Source organism: Cervus elaphus, chromosome 18, assembly GCF_910594005.1.
Source record: "Cervus elaphus chromosome 18, mCerEla1.1, whole genome shotgun sequence".
NCBI lineage: Eukaryota > Metazoa > Chordata > Mammalia > Artiodactyla > Cervidae > Cervus > Cervus elaphus.
This window is the reverse complement of record NC_057832.1, coordinates 30466152-30482863: the sequence shown is the minus strand read 5'-3', so window position 1 is coordinate 30482863 and position 16712 is coordinate 30466152. Positions and strand designations below refer to the sequence as shown.

At 39.9% G+C, this 16712-nt stretch overlaps 1 protein-coding gene across 4 annotated transcripts; it reads right to left on the bottom strand.

The window, feature by feature from the left end:
- Window positions 1-6030: 6030 nt before the first annotated feature.
- On the bottom strand, window positions 6031-8576 carry ARL4A (ADP ribosylation factor like GTPase 4A). 4 transcript variants are annotated; one of them, XM_043873068.1, is made up of 3 exons: window positions 8179-8572; window positions 7479-7598; window positions 6031-7041 (listed from the first exon to the last, which is right to left on the bottom strand). In XM_043873068.1, exon 3 carries the CDS (start codon window positions 6950-6952, stop codon window positions 6350-6352), a length of 603 nt encoding a protein of 200 aa, XP_043729003.1. In that variant the 5' UTR covers window positions 6953-7041; window positions 7479-7598; window positions 8179-8572; the 3' UTR covers window positions 6031-6349. The 4 variants fall into 4 exon arrangements, with proteins under 4 accessions (XP_043729003.1, XP_043729005.1, XP_043729006.1 ...); XM_043873070.1 differs by lacking the exon at window positions 7479-7598 and having other exon boundaries at window positions 8179-8576; XM_043873071.1 differs by lacking the exon at window positions 7479-7598 and having other exon boundaries at window positions 6031-7038; window positions 8179-8575.
- Between the last annotated feature and the right edge of the window lie 8136 nt (window positions 8577-16712).

The window sequence follows — 16712 nt, the reverse complement described above, 5'->3', positions numbered from 1 at the left end:
ATATTCATGTTGTTTAATTTATAAAAGAGAGGCTTCTACAGTATGGTATGTAAATTATTTTTAATCCCAAGTTGTTTTTTGTTTTTTTGGCTATGCCAGGTGGCTTGTGAGATCTTAGTTCCCTAATCAGGGGTTGAACCCTTTGCTCTTGGCAATTAAAGTGCGCAGTTCTAACCATTGGATTGCCAGGGAATTCCCAGATACATTAAATATATTGGAATAATTGTATATATGAAGTAAGCCAGAGTCAACATTTCTAAAAGCAAATAAAAGATTTTGTGAAACAAATGTACCTACACATGTACCAGTTGGTGGTAGCCAAACATGAAAAAGAATTTTTGTTTAACAGTAGCTCCCTAGTAACCTAAGGACAAAAGAAACTACAACTATTGCTAAACCACTTACAGTAATTGTTTGTGTTAGTACTGTTATTATTTTGAAAATGTAGTGAGATTAGAGTGGAATAAAGGAAACAAATAAGCATGTATCACTGGTAACTAGGATTTGGGACATAAGTGAAAACAGGTAATAAGTAGTATGACTGAGATTAGGTAAGGATGCTACCATTTTAAATTTTATAGAAGGTATCAGTGTGAATTAATAATATATCTCTTTTTGGGGAAAAAAAAAGTCCTATTCTATTCACTGAAAAGACCTAGAAACAAACCAAACCAAGTGATTTATACAGAGGACTGTCTATACTTTTTCCCACTAAAAGAAAGAAACGGAATTCTAGAAAAATGGTAAGGCAGAAATTTCTTGTAAAACCAAAAAGTAAGGAAATTATTAAAGATTACTAGGGTGAAGTCGAAGGACTCAGTTCTCCAAAGACAGGACAATTTAAACATCAGTTCAGTTCAGTCACTCAGTCGTGTCCAACTCTTTGTGACCCCATGAACCACAGCACGCCAGGCCTCCCTGTCCATCACCAACTCCCGGAGTTTACCCAAACTCACGTCCATTGAGTCGGTGGTGCCATCCAGCCATCTCATCCTGTCGTCCCCTTCTCCTCCTGCCCCCAATCCCTCCCAGCATCAGGGTCTTTTCAAATGAGTCAACTTTTCCCATGAGGTGGCCAAAGTATTGGAGTTTCAGCTTCAGCATCAGTCCTTCCAATGAACACCCAGGACTGATCTCCTTTAGGATGGACTGGTTGGATCTCCTTGCAGTCCAAGGGACTCTCAAGAGTCTTCTCCAACACCACAGTTCAAAAGCATCAATTCTTCAGTGCTCAGCTTTCTTCACAGTCCAACTCTCACATCCACACATGACTACTGGAAAAACCATAGCCTTGACTAGATGGACCTTTGTTGGCAAAGTAATGTCTCTGCTTTTTAATATGCTATCTAGGTTGGTCATAACTTTCCTTCCAAGGAGTAAGCATCTTTTAATTTCATGGCTGCAGTCACCATCTGCAGTGATTTTGGAGCCCCAAAAAATAAAGTTTCCACTGTTTCCCTATCTATTTTCCATGAAGTGATGGGACCAGATGCCATGATCTTAGTTTTCTGAATGTTGAGCTTTAAGCCAACTTTTTCACTCTCCTCCTTCACTTTCATCAAGAGGCTTTTTAGTTCCTCTTCACTTTCTGCCATAAGGGTGGTGTCATCTGCATATCTGAGGTTAGAGATTTCTCCTAGCAATCTTGATTCCAGCTTGTGCTTCTTCCAGCCCAGCGTTTCTCATGATGTACTCTGCATATAAGTTAAATAAGCAGGGTGACAATATACAGCCTAATTTAAGCATAAATAGGGATAATAACTACAGAGATGAAATACATCAAATTTAAATGGGTAAAGTTATAATTATATTCAAAGGCCTCCCAGGCAGTGCAGTGGGAAAGAATCTACCTGCCAGTTGAGGAGTTGTGGGTTCAATTCCTGGGTCAAGAAGATCCCTTGAAGAAGGAAATGGCAACCCACTCCAGTGTTCTTGCCAGAGAAATCCCATTGACAGAGGAGCCTGGCGGGCTATAGTCAGTCCATGGGAGTGCACAGAATTGGACACGACTGAGCACTAACGCGCACACCTTACCTTTCCTTTAAGAACTAAACATCAGGATAAGCAAATCATTGCTGGGAGAAAGTTTCTTATCAGCCAGTCCTGTCCAGTGCAATAGCCACATTCATCTGTGGGCTATTTAAATTTAATAAAATTTAAAATTATAAGACTTTCCTGGCAGTCCCATGGTTAAGACTTTGCCTTCCAATAAAGGGGGTGCAGATTTGATCCCTGGTCAGGAAGCTAAGATCCCCCACGCCTTGCGGCCAAGAAACCAAAACATAAAACAGAAGCAATACAAGTAATCCTTGAGAGATACCTATGTGTTCATTATGGTATTCTACTTTTGCATAAGCTTGAAATTTCTCATAAAAAGTTAAAAGATTTGTTTTAAAACTAGAGCATCATTGAAATGAATCAACTTCAGCATCTCTCCTCAACCACCCATGTTTTAGAAGGCTGCACTTCTTAAGATATTTAGCACAGTCCACAAGCAAAGCTCCCTTCTCTTGTTTATATGCACGTGGATATATAAAAAGGTGTCGGATGTTATACTTAGGAGAGTGTTTTTATTGGCATCGATTAAAGTTCATTAAACAAGGTTTTACTGAATGTCTACTACAACCCAGACATTGCACTTCTGAAGAAGCACTTTTTAAAAAGGTCTGAATTTTATAGTACTGAAACTATTTGAATTTATCAACTATATCATATTGTCTCTCAACATATACAGATTTGTACTGGTTAATAATAATATTTATCAAGTTCTTATCAAATGCTTGGTGGTAATGTGCTAAATAACTTACACTATTTCATTCAATCTTCTCAAAATTCTACACAATTGTCTTTATTTTACCAGGAAGAAATTCACACCATGAGAAGTTTCAAAGAACTTGCCAGAAGGCCACCTGTGTAACAGTGGGAGAGCCAGGACATGAACACCCATCTAACCTCAGATCGCATATGCTCTTTTTAGACAGTATACCTAACATCCTCCTCAACTAGTCTCCTGGATAGGTATTCTTACATGTCTATCTTACATTCGCAGAATCTGACACACGCTTCAGTCGTGGTTTGTTGTGATTATTTTTTCTAATTGTCACATATTTTAATATGAACTTTATGATTAGTTTAACATGGTACATTGGTTCATATTAAGCTTTACATGCCTTCCATGTAATTTGTAACTGAATCTGGTCTCTAAATCACATTGCTCTCACTCTATTCAAGCTAATTCTTTGAAACTAAGTGTCATATTTAATATTCTGCTGAAGTCCTACTGTGGTAAAACACACATAAACTTTTCTATTTAGTTATTTTTAGATGTATAATTCAGTGACTATTCAGTATTTTCACTAAATGTTGCACAAACATCACTTCTCCCACAGGATGTTCTGCTAAATTTAAACCCTAAATGCAAAATTCCAACCTCAAATGATGGTATACTCAAGATTCCAAGTTCTTTTAACTAAATATTGACTGTTACATCATCAAAAGTTTAAAGAAACATTCTTTTGCATCTTTGTTATTGCTGAAGAAACCATTTTGTTTACATCATTGATGAAATTCTATTAAATAGAACCCTGCAACACTCTACCCTCTAAAGACCTCTTTCCAGGTCAACATGAATAATTAATGAAACATTCTTTAAGTGTCAAATGCCTTGTACCAACAAAAACATTTCACATCCCCCCTTTCCCTCTGTTCAGAAACCATCATCCTTCTATACATACAAATATATATTTATACTAATAACTTCATTTTTGGCTTCTAATGTTGTATTTTTCCATGATTACTTCTTAGTAATCTTTGCTGGCTATTTAAGCATATAACTTTTTCTTTTCTAAATGTTTATAATCTAATTTAGAGCAACTATGAGCATTTAAAATTAAGTCTTAGTATCAAAACCTTTTTTTTAAAAACAGTTTTGATAGCAATTTAGATTTAGCCATTGCAGTTCTTAATATTTGGTATTAAATCAAATAAATTCAAATACAAGGAAATACTTTAGAAATATACTTTAGAAAAGGTGTACCTTAATTTAAAAAAAATAGATATAAAAGTATTGTCTAAACACTTCAGGGTTTATTTCAAGACTCCTTATTACCCTATTCTATACTATCAACAGCTAAAATAGGTGGTGAAGAAACTGAACTTAGCAAACTGAAAAACTGAGTTTTCTAGTTGAAAATGTGTTTTATAAATAAAAACTGATATAGTGTCCATACCATTTTCTCTTTTCTTATTGTTCACTAAATATGGAATTCTTAGATAATGTAGATTTGCTTATCAAGTTCTTGCAAAGTAAGACTAACACCTAAACCCTCAAGAGATAGTTATAACTACTATTTTACACAGAACTACATACAAGAAGGCTGAAAACCTAAATTGATTCAGATTTTTCTCTCAGCAAGTTTTATTAATCCATCCTGGATCTAAATTGATTCAGATTTTTCTCTCAGCAAGTTTTATGAATCCATCTTGGATCTAGTGATGTATAGAGCATACATCATGATCTCACAGAGTGAGGGTAATAAAAAAGGTTCTCCCAGAAAACCACTTCTTAGTGACTGTGTCACATGACTATAGGACCATGAAACCCAGCTTTCAAAGTTGTTTCCAACTACTACTGAGTAACTTTATCAAAAGTGTAAATATATACATTAAAACTCAAAGCCAAACACTTCTCCTATTGCCTCAGTAGTTTATTGGTAGTTATTATCCACATTTCTATAAATAGAAACATTCTAAGTGACTGTCACTAGTGCAGGTATTAATACACTTAACACGTGAAGGCTCCACAGGAAGCTACTTCATTTTCTGTGTAACAAGAACCAAGTTTCCAAAAACTCCATTTAAAAAAAAAGAAAAAGTAACAACAACAACAACAAAAAGCCCAAACCAAACCCTGCTAGCAAAGTGCATTTCTTTTGGTTATCTTCAAAACAAATAGGTGTTGGCGTTAACACACAGAAATCAAGTTGATTTGCTAACATGTCATCACGGGAAGCAAGTCTTCACCTGCAGATAAGAATTAGGTAAAGGTTTGCCCTCCTTTTAATTTAGAGCATTTTTTGGAGTCCAACATAAACAGTTCTAGTGAATTTTCACAAAACACAGCTTTGCTACTTTCCCCTTCATTTTCTATAATCGCAATTCTTATCTGCAGTACTGTATCATTTCTCTCTACCTTATAATAACGACTAGACTGCCTGCATAACACTGTTGTTTGTAAACAAAAAAATTAAAGCTCAGAGCACATAAGGATATCGCTTACATTTTCACTGCACAGTGCATTAGGTGGTGTTTATAAAGCTTCTGCTCTTCTCAAAACACTACAAAAATATATGAAAAACCACATCTGTGTTCAGCCAGCAAATAAAACAAATAATTTACAACTGGAATACTTTAGAGACCAGGTATTATAATTACATCCTCTTGACTGAATTAATCAATTGCCTTCTTCATAAATCCATATACATATCAAAGCATATGCATTTAAGATTAGTCTACATGCCCAAATCTACTATATAAAAGAGTTATTACTTTAGGTTCTTCAACTAAAAGTGATTCTGACAACAAAATATTTCAACAGCCCTAAGCCCCCGAAAAGGTGTTTTAAACCTGACCGTGTAAAAAGATGCATAGCTGTTTCTAAAAAGTAAAAGACTATACACCAAAACATGCTTTGTCAGAAAAACTAATCCATGCACTTGAATATACCCTAAATACCTTTTTATTATTTGAAGTCAGACCAACTTAAACATCATCTAGAATTAACATATAGCATTAGAGTATTTAATTCCAGAAAATGTCAAGATTCATTTGGCCAAATCTTAAGAAACCAAACACTTCCTCTTTGTCCCTGACTGGTTGGACCAATGTGATCAATATAACTGTATATATAATAATCTACTTTAACATTTCCCTTCATGAGCACTTTATCTTAACATACAACGCCTTGTATACAATTTCTTTGCAACGGTTTCCCCCGCCCCCCAAAGGTGTAAGCACAAAACACTAGGCAGACACTCTTCAAAGTTTTATTTCACTAACTTCAGGTCAAATTTCCCTAACTGTTTTCTGGTCAATTTTCTATCCTTGCTTGGCTTCCCAAAATGGCAGTACCAGAAGATTTGTGGGGTAGGGAGAAGAGACCATTTTAAGAAGCACTGCATTTACTCATCTTCCACAAGGCAACAGAGTTGGACATCTGATTGTTCAACAAAACAAAGCTTTAACAGCATCCAGGAAGGCAGGCAGGCAAACCAGGCTGAAGACACTCTTCCATTTGTCAAAATCAGACCAGAGAAAACCTACTCCACACAGATATAAAAGGTATCACCATTCATCTTTTCTTTTTCTGTTGCCGCAACATTTTTCTTCTTTTAATTATCATATCATGCAGTTTCTCAAGTCCTTCCTTCAGTCCATCACCTATGATTGCACAGGTGGGCTGCAAATGCCAGGGAGTTGATGAGCTCAGTTCACCCATTGCTAACAATTTCTCAATTTCTGAGAGAGACAGTGAGTTCCTCAGGTCTTGTTTGTTAGCAACTATAAGCACAGGGACCCCTTGATTTTCTGATATCCTTGTTATTTTATGAAGTTCAGTTTTAGCTTCTTCCATCCTTTCAACATCAACAGAGTCCACGACAAACACAATGCCGTCGGTGCATCTGGTATATGACTTCCACAGTGGCCTTAACTTCTCCTGACCACCTACATCCCAGAAGTGGAAAGTGACTGTTTTAGAATTTCCCAAGGTTACCTTAATTTTTTCCGTGTTAAATCCTTTGGTAGGCACGGTATTTACAAATTCATTGAACTGCAGCCTGTATAACACGGTTGTCTTTCCAGCACAGTCCAAACCCAGAATGACAATGTGGAAGGACTGAAATGAAGGCAGGCTGGACAGGATAGAAGTCTGGTCTGACAGTCCATTCCCCATTTCCAGTTGCAGAGAAGTGTTCCAAATTGAAATGCTTTCTTCTTACTCTTTAAGAACTTCTCTTCCTAGGAGATCCAGTTACCAGACTGCTGAGGGGGAAAATGAATGTTATTCTTGTGAAATAATGTACAACTGTTATTCTCTCTTCCTGCTAAAATAAGCGACACGAGGAACTTGATAAATAAAAGTTGCCTCAGTAAACAAACCAAATGAGATAAGAATCATACGCAAACCGAGGCGAACGACAGAATCAGCACTGCCACTGAAATTCTTTAACATTCACTGAAATTACAGTAATATGTACTTTACTCCTCTGGGTCCCTAGATCTCAGAGACCTCATACGGAGACAATCTACCAGCAACTGGTCCAAGTCACAGTAACCACGTAAGTGCCTTTTTTTTTTTTTTTGCAGAAAATTTGTAACATAATCTGATCCTCAGGATCTAATTCCACAAGCTTAACAGCATACCCAAGGTCACTGTTATCTTATGCCCGCCACCCGCTCCCAAAATACAATGTTCTCACCTCCTGAATTGGAGCGTGGGTCCAAATGAGAAAGCATTGGTAGGCTTCTCGACACTGGGGCGGACAAGCACCCCACGCCCGCTCAGCTTAGCTCTCCAGGAAGCTCTGGCGGTTGCAGCCCTAGAAACCTTGGTTCCAGACTCGGACCACGCCCACCCCTCACGGCCCACCCCCGAGCCCGAATCCCATTGGTCCCCGGCGTCAGCGCGTCCACGCCACGCCCGCCCCCGCGCCCTAATTGGTGAGAGTAACTGCCGCTCCCCGCGCGGCGCAGTGGGGCTCTCCCTCGGACCAAAAGCACCACCTGTTGCCCTCGAGTTAGAAAACAGGGCGCCTGCAGAGGGAGCCGAGCGACCCCTGCAGGGGAAAGGGAGATTCGGCCGGCCAGCCAGGTCCCCTCCACCCCGCTCGGTCCGCCCGCCCGGGCGCACCTGCAGCGCAGCCCAAGGACGCCGCGCCGAGGTGCTCACATCCGAGGCCGCGGTCACCGCCGGCATGTTAACTCCTTCTCCTCTGGCCGGAGGGTCCTCCCTACGGCCGCGCAGGTCCCCAGGCGTGACTGATCCGAGCTGGTGCACCCGCCGGGGAATGCCCGCTACCCTCGCAGCACGATCCCCTCGTCTGTTCCCTCCGCACCCGGCCGGCAGGTCTCCCTCAGCAGGGCGTGGCCACATCAGTCGCCCGTCCCGCCGCGGCTCACCTGACTGAATGTCCTTCCCGCGCCCGGATCCAGCGTGACTCTCTGCCACTCGGCAGTGCTTTGATACCAGCGGGAGGGCGCCGGCGAGGCCTGGGCGGTGGCAGGGGACGAGACGCCGCTTCCAGGGACGCTGGCCCGGCGCCGGGCAGCCCTAACGGTGCTCTGCCGACCGCCCCCGGCGCCTGCCGGGGCCCCGCCCCCTTCCCGTGCGCGCCCGGGCGCGGGCCAGTGGGGGGCGCGCCGGAGCCGGGTCTCCTAGCAACGGCAAAACAGGGTCAAGTTCAAACCGACCAGGAGCTGGCTAGCGGCGGGTGGGTGTGGTGGGGTTTCCGGTCTCAGCGCCGAGAGCCGCAGCTGTTTCACAAGCTTACTGCAGCCGGCCGGCCGCAATCTTCGGGTGGGCGCCACCCTACACTGCCTAGCCTCAAGGCATCCTATGGCGTCCTCGGGGCGGTGGCCGGTGACTCGGGGTCAGGGATTTCAGAGGACTCCGGACGGGCGGGCCCCTTATGTAACGGGATGACGTGGACGTGCCCCAGTAGCTGCCCGGAGAGTCCTGGGTCAGACTGATGTCTGTAACACATCCTCCTTACGCAGAGCAAATAAATGCTCTCTGCCACGTGATCCTAGCAACATCTCGGTGAGGTGGCGACAGGTAGAAATATGCCGGTTTTTACAGACGAGGAAATCCTCTCGTTTCAGGTAATCCAAGGAAAATTAGTAGTGGTCCTAGAATTTATCCGCTAATCACTAAATCCATAATGCTTTCCACTGGATAAGTTTGACTCATTGCAACAGTGTGCCTGACCCATAAGTGTGCAAATATTTATTGAACACTTAACAGGCAGTAGGCACAATTCTGTGTGTCTGGGGATAGAATGGTGAGCAAATCTGACCTTGTCTCCACGCTCGTGAAATACTGAAGTCCGTGAGAGAAAAAGAAAGTAACTAAATGTCCACATGAATAAATTTAATTACAAAACATGATCACTGAAATTCAGGGTACTTATAACAACAAATAAGGAGGAGTACTGATAAAGTACTGATCAGGAGTACTGATTTTTTTATCAGGAGTACTGATAAAAAAATCTGGGAAATATTTAATGAATAAATCTATTTTTGGTGGAGGCTGTAAGATATTGGAAGAATTTTTATGGTGCACTTTTTAAAATGGATTGAAATTTCCTCAAGAAATTTCCCGATTTTCCTCAAGACCATTATTGCTATATTTGTCTCCTTATGACTAGCATTGCAACAATACTTATCACACTAGATTTTTTTAAAAAACTGACATAAAACCTAAAGACTAACCTAAGCACAATGCATATTTTCAAGACAGCAATACTAATTTTGGAAAAAAGAAAAAAAACTAAGTCTCAAATGGCATATTCTACCATATTCTAGCATAAGCTAAAGCTTGCTGTATTAGTTATAATTGTGAACTCTCATTTGCCATTTTCAGTAATTAGCAAGCAAGTGATAAAAGGTTAGTCTCCCTTTTCTGGAAAATTTAAAGATATTCTTTATTAAGCTGGAGAAAAACTTGCAAATTCTCATTAAATGAAGAATAAAAAGCAAGCTTCTATGACAGCTTGTTATACTAGCTTGGAAATCAAGCAGGTCGTATTAGTTGCATATTCACATATTAGTGGCTTCCCCGGGTGGCTCAGTGGTAAAGAATCTACTGCCAATGCAGGAGACATGGCTTCCATCCCTGAATGGGGAAGATCCCCTGGAGAAAGAAGCGCAACCTATTCCAGTATTCTTGCCTGGATGATCCCATGGACAGGGGAGCCTGGCGGGCAATAGCCCATGGGGTCACAAACAACAAAATGACAAAACAACAACAAAATATTAGTTGCTGGGATGCATTTCTGCACACACTTCCTCAAAGCCAAAACAGATGAGATGGTAAAATATTGAGAGCTTACAGCTTTACAGAACCACCGTCACTAAATTGCACTTTAATGTTTTATACTAGGCTTATAACTAGAACCCTTTGGTTAACTATATAACCTGTGGGTCAAATTCAAGAGATAAGAATGCTTTTTACAGGTTTAAAGGGCTGCAACAGAAAAGATAAGACAACGCAGCAGTTTGCTCTCTGGCTCTTTATGGGAGAATGATACTCCTGCTTTGTGAGCAATAACAACCATACGAAAACTGCAGCAAATGATAGAAAAAGATCAAATTCATAGAACACACGGTCTATTTTGTTGCACAGTCTTTCTATAGAAGGCCCATTCAAATATTTAATTTCAATGCTATGCCAGGAAAGTGCTCCCTTTAGGCTACAGTTCATAAACTGTGTGCTGATGGGGTGCCTCAGAGAAATCATAGTTTTATGGGATATTTTAACTTTTGGAGGGAAATGCAGTGCCATCTGTTGGACCCTGATAACAACTACAACTATTAAGTTGAATCTATCCCACGTACACAGGAGCCTGGCGGGCTACAGTCTGTAGGGTTGCAAAAGAGTCGGACGTGACTCAACAACATCTATTAATAAAAGGAACTCTGGGTTACTTCTTTTGGCTAGAGGGACCATGAAAAAATTACTGAGACACTAGGAGCTCTGTGAACCTCTCACTTTAGTTATGGTTTTCCAAACTTGGCTAATAATGAGAATCACCTTGTAGTGCTTATAAAATACAAATTCCTGGTCCCTATTACAGGCCTCCCAAATCAGAATCATCAGGAGAGGGGTTAGTGATCTGTGTTTTCAACAAGCATCCTAGTGATCAATGATTAGACATTTTGAAGAAATACTAATCTTAAGAAAGGGTACATTTTCTTCTTTCAAATAAAAAAACTGAGTAATTTACCTTGTTTCCCTTATGTGAATACCAGGACCCAGGTCAAATCTGATGTCTGTAGTATTCTGTCTTCCAAAATCTGATTTTCAACTATATACTTAAGCATATACATACTGCAACTAATGTCCTTCTTGACATTTGCCACTGTTTTTTGTTTGGTTTTTTTTTTTAATTTCACTGCATCAGGTCTTAGTTGAGGTAGGCAGGCTTGGTTGCCCTGCAGCATGTGGGATCCTAGTTCCCCAGCCAGGAATTGAATCTGTGTCCCTTGCACTACAAGGCACATTCTTAACCACTGGACCACCAGGGAAGTTCCAACCACTCATTTTTTTATATATTGCTGTTTCTAGAGTTTCTCACTTTGTTTCAGTATGTTTTTATTAGAATTTTCCATGTTTGAAGGTCTGGGTAAACAGAAGACATGATTTCTAGTAGAAGGAATTAGTTCAGTGGAGGTGCTAGACACACAAACACTTAACTGCTATGATATTCAACAGGACTTCTGAGTAGTAATATAGAAGCTATTATCAAGCCCTATGCCTGCACAAAATTTACCTGACGGTCACAGTAGCTTAACAGAAAAACATAAACTGAATATTCATATGTTAAACTGAATATTCAAAGAACTCAAGGGGTATCAGACAAGAGGTAGGGGAACAGAATTTCAGGTAGAAGTAACAGTATGCAGAGCATGGTGGCATTAGGTTTACAATATGTTTAAATCCATCCAAAAAGAGGAGACTATAATTTCTCATCAGAAAAAATAATGTGCTGGGGGACTTTAATGGATAGGTCTTCCAGACAGAAAATCAATGAAGAAACAGCATTTGAACAACAGTATAGACCCCATAACTCTAACAGACATATATACAAAACATTTTAACAGCAGCAGAATACACATTCTTCTCAGACCTACATGGAACATTATCCAGGATGAATCAAATACTAAGCCATCAGACAAGTCTCAGCAAAGCTAAGAACACTGCAATTATGTCAAGTATCTTTTCTGACCCCAGTGGTATGAAGCCAGAAACCAGTAACAGGAGGAAAATTAGAAAATTCACAAATATGGTACGTGAAAATTAAAGTAACACAGTCCTGAACTATCAGTGGACTGAAAAATCAACAAGGAAATCAAAAAATATGGAACAAATGAAACTAGCAACACAAAACAAAACTTATGAGATGCACCCAAAGCAGTTCAATGAGGTAATTTATAGCTAGAAATGCATACACTAAGGAAAAAGAGAGATCAAAGAACTAGAAAAGAAGAATAACCTAAACCCAAAGTTAGCAGAAAGAAATGATAAAGATTAGAGCCGAAGTAAATGAAATAGAATAGAAAAATAATAGATTAGCAAAACTTAGGGTTAGTTTTTAAAAAGATAAATAAAATTGACAAACCTTTAGCTAGACAAGCCAAGAAAAGAGAAAGGGTTCACATAAAAAAAAAATTATAAATGAAAGAAGGGAACCTGAAAATGAATACCACAGACATACAAGGGATTGTAAGAAAATAATATGAATAATTATATGCCAACAAACTGTACAAACTAAAAGAAATGGATAAATTCTTAGAAACATACAACTTCCTAAGATTGAATCGTGAAGAAATAGAAAACCAAAACAGACCAATAATGCATAAGAATACTGAATCAAAGAATTCCCAACAAAGAAAAGCCCAGGACTAGCTGGTTTCACTGGTGAATTCTACCAAATATTTAAAGAAGAATTAACACCAGTCCTTCCCAAATTCTTCTCAAAAACTGACGAGGGAAGGCACGCTCCCAAACTCATTTCATGAAGCCATCATTACCAAAGCCAGAAAATGACATTATAAGAAAAGAAAACTACAGACCAATATCCATGATGAATATATATGCAGAGATTCTCAACAAAATACCTGCAAACCAAATCCAGCAGCACATGTAAAGAATCATACCATGATCAAGTGGGAGTTATTTCTGGGATGCAAGAATAGTTCATCATAAGCAAATCAACAAATGTGATATACTATATTAACAGAATGATGAATAATATCTACATATATAATGCACGAATGCGGGCAAAGTCACTTCATTTGTGTCCAAGTCTTTGTGACCCCATGGACTGTAGCCCACCAGGCTCCTCTGTCCATGGGATTCTCCAGGCAAGAATACTGGAATGGGTTGTCATGCACTCCTCCAGGGGATCTTCCCAACCCAGGGATTGAACCCATGTCTCTTATGTCTCCTGCACTGGCAGGCAAGTTCTTTACCCACTGAACCAACTGGGAATCCTGTGTATGTGTATACACACACACACACTAGAATATTATTCAACCTTTAAAAAGAAGGAAATTCTGCCATTTGCAACAATATGGATAAACCAGAAGGGCATTATGCTAAGTGAAATAAGTTAGAGAAAGACAAATACTGTAAGATGTCAATTATATGTGAATCTTAGAAAGTTGAACTCATAGAAACAAATGAGAATGGTTGCCAAGGGCTGAGGGAGATGAAATGGGGAGATGTGGATCAGAGGATACAAACTTCCCGTTATAAGAAAAAAAACTTACAAGTTATTTAAGTTGTAAATAAGTTATATTTCAGTCATATATTTAAGTTATAAATAATTTATAAGACAAAGTTCTGAGGATCTCTTGTACAGCACTGTGACTATAGTATAAAATACTGCATTGTTTCTTGAAAGTTGCTAAGAGACTAGATCTTAATTATTCTCAGCGCACACAAATGGTAACTACATGAGATGGAGGTTTTAACTAATACTAATATTATTGTGGTAATCATTTCACAATATACATATGTCAAGTCATCATGTTGTACACCTAGACCTACATAATCTCATATGTCAATTATATCCCAATAAAGCTGGGAAAAAAAGATATGCCTAGAAAAGAGATATTTTCCCATGCCCCAAATAATAGAAGAAAAACAGATGCATTTCATGTTTCTGAAGTGTATCAATACCATTCATACTCATAGTAATTTATTCATGCTTCATAATCTGTTTTTCATAAGCTGTGTTTCCCTGATGGTTCCTTGACGGTAAAGAATCTGCCTGCCAATGGAGGAGACACAGGTTTAATCCCTGGGTCAGGAAGATCCTCTGGAGAAGGAAAGAGCAACCCACTCCAATATTCTTGCCTGTGAAATCCCATGGACCGAGGAGCCCGGTGGGCTACAGTCCACGGAATCTCAGGGTCAGACACGACAGCAACTGAACAACAGCGATCGTACAGAGTATTTTTGAGCCTGACTCCATCCTCAGTTGCTTCTTAAACTCCTCTGCCAAATACGCAGCATATTCAAAACTTAATTATCACTTCATTATAACTCTGACTGAAACATGGCCCTCCTCTTTTAGTCTTTTTTGGGGGGTTGATGGTAATTTATTTAATAACCCAAGTAATAATCTCAAAGCCATTTTAAAATTTCTCCTCTGCTTCACTTATGATTAGCCAGCAATGTCTCTTTAATCTATGTCTTTACATGCTCTTTCCCACTGCTTACATCTGGTTCCTATGATGTCTCTCCTAAACTGGTTAATTCACCTCCTAACTGATTTTTCAGTTAACAAGCAGTGGCAGTGTGATTTGTTTCTTATGTCTGGCACCAGAGTCTGTTCTCCTTTCCATTCCATTCGAGGGAGTCCATATTTAGGTTAATTCACTTTGATCCACTGCAGCATAAACCCAGGGCATAATTTTTGATAAGAATTAAAAAAAAAAAAAAGATGTCAGAAGGGAAATACAACCCCAAATGCACTTGGAATGAATGTCTAGGTATGAATTCACCAGGCCCATAGAGCCTCCTCCTCCGTTTTACAGTCAGCTTCAAGGTCTAGTTCCACCACTTTCAAGTCCCAGGACAGATTGCCCCTTCCTCCAGGAGGGCCTCCATGGGCCTCTGAACACCTAGTCCAGGCCCGGCTGCAAAGAGCTCCAGTGGTATAAGAGAAAGCTATCATGCCACACCTCATATAAGGCCTACTTTGTATAGCTCTATTTCCCGGTCTTGAACTTGCCTCTTCTAGGATGAATGATGTGGGCTTCCCTGGTGGCTCAGTGGTAAGGAATCTGCCTACTAGTGCAGGAGGCACAAGAGACTTGGGTTCAATCCCTAGGTGAGGAACATTACCTGGAGGAGAAAGTGGCAACCCACTCCAGCATTCTTGCCTGGAGACTCCCATGGACAGAGGAGCCTGGCGGGCTACGATCCATGGGGTCGCGCAGAGTTGGACACGACTGAGCTCACACCGCACACACAGGGTGAATGACAGTAAGAATGTCCAGTCCAACAGGGCCCCAGTAAGGCTATCACATCAGAAAAGATGTCTTGATTCGTCTCAGTTTTAAGTAACACTCTGTGTTATACTGATTCCAACAGTCTAGTTCTGTCCTGTCTGTTTTACATTTCTGCCTTCTGTCCTGAACATCATATACCTCTCAGTCACAGGTTTATGTCCTCTTGGAGTGCTCCAAGGCTCAGTCTTTCATTCTTTCTTCTTAGGTAATCTCATCCAGTACCAAGGCTTTAAGCGCTCTCAACACTCTCAAATTTGTCTCCACGCTGGGCCTCTTCCCTAAACTCCACAACTGAGATGAACATAAGCCTGTCAGACAACCTCTAAACCTGCTCTCCAGACTCAACATTTCTCTTGGTATTCACTGGGCAAGTCAATGTACATGGTCAGAGCAAAAGTGTGGAGTCATTCTCACACGTTATATCTAATTCACCAGCAAGCCCCGCGGACACAAATATCTAAACCTGACCACGTCTCACCACCACACTGCTGTCCCTCCAGTTCCTGTCTGTGTGTCCCTGGTCTTCTAATATGGTCTCTCTGCTTCTGCGAGGAAGCTCTTCCCCTAGCCTCACAAAGCATCTCCTGAGAAAGGTCTTTCCTGAACACTTTACCAGAAGCGTCTACCCTGCCCTCCCTTCTCCACAGTCACTCTGTCTTCCTTATTCGATCCCTTCCTAGCACTTGTCTCTGCCTGGCATAATTTGTTTACTGTGTGCCCTCATTAACTGTCTCCTTCTTCTTTTCCATCATAAATTCTAGGAGGCAAGCGTAATGTCAGTGTTACATACAGTGTCTACTGCAGTGTCTAGCACATAGTAGGAGCTCAGTGGTTATCAAATGAATATTTAATATCCTAAGAAGAACTGCTCAAACAGAAACTCACGGATCTCCATAAAAACAAATAATAATTTCAAGGCACAATTCCATACAGAGAAAACCAAAACAGATCCTAGATAAACAGCTTTGAATGTCCCATTGTTAAAAAGAGGATGCTTAGCTTCTCAGGGTAAAATATCTGTATTAACAGTCATCTCAGTATTTTTAAGACTAGTCATTGCTGTGTTTTTATATTTAATGAACCCATTCAGGTTTTTCTCATTCGCAAGAGTTGAAGAATGCAAAGGAGTGTTCAGATTTTTACAACTTTGAAGCAGCAACTAATTATAATTTTTAGAAAAAGAATTTTCCCATACCTTCAAATCATCCATGTTTCAATTATTTTAGCTCAAGTTTCAGCTAGATTTTTGCTTTAAGCATTTCCTTTTTTTTTTTTTCATTTGTTTCCAACTAATATTTTCTTCTTTGTTTTATTATAGTGGTGGTGATCCTGTGGTGGGTTGCGATGGGGCAACTATTATCAGAGTGTACATGGTTAATATTATCACACTGTTCCCCTTGGATAAGAAATGA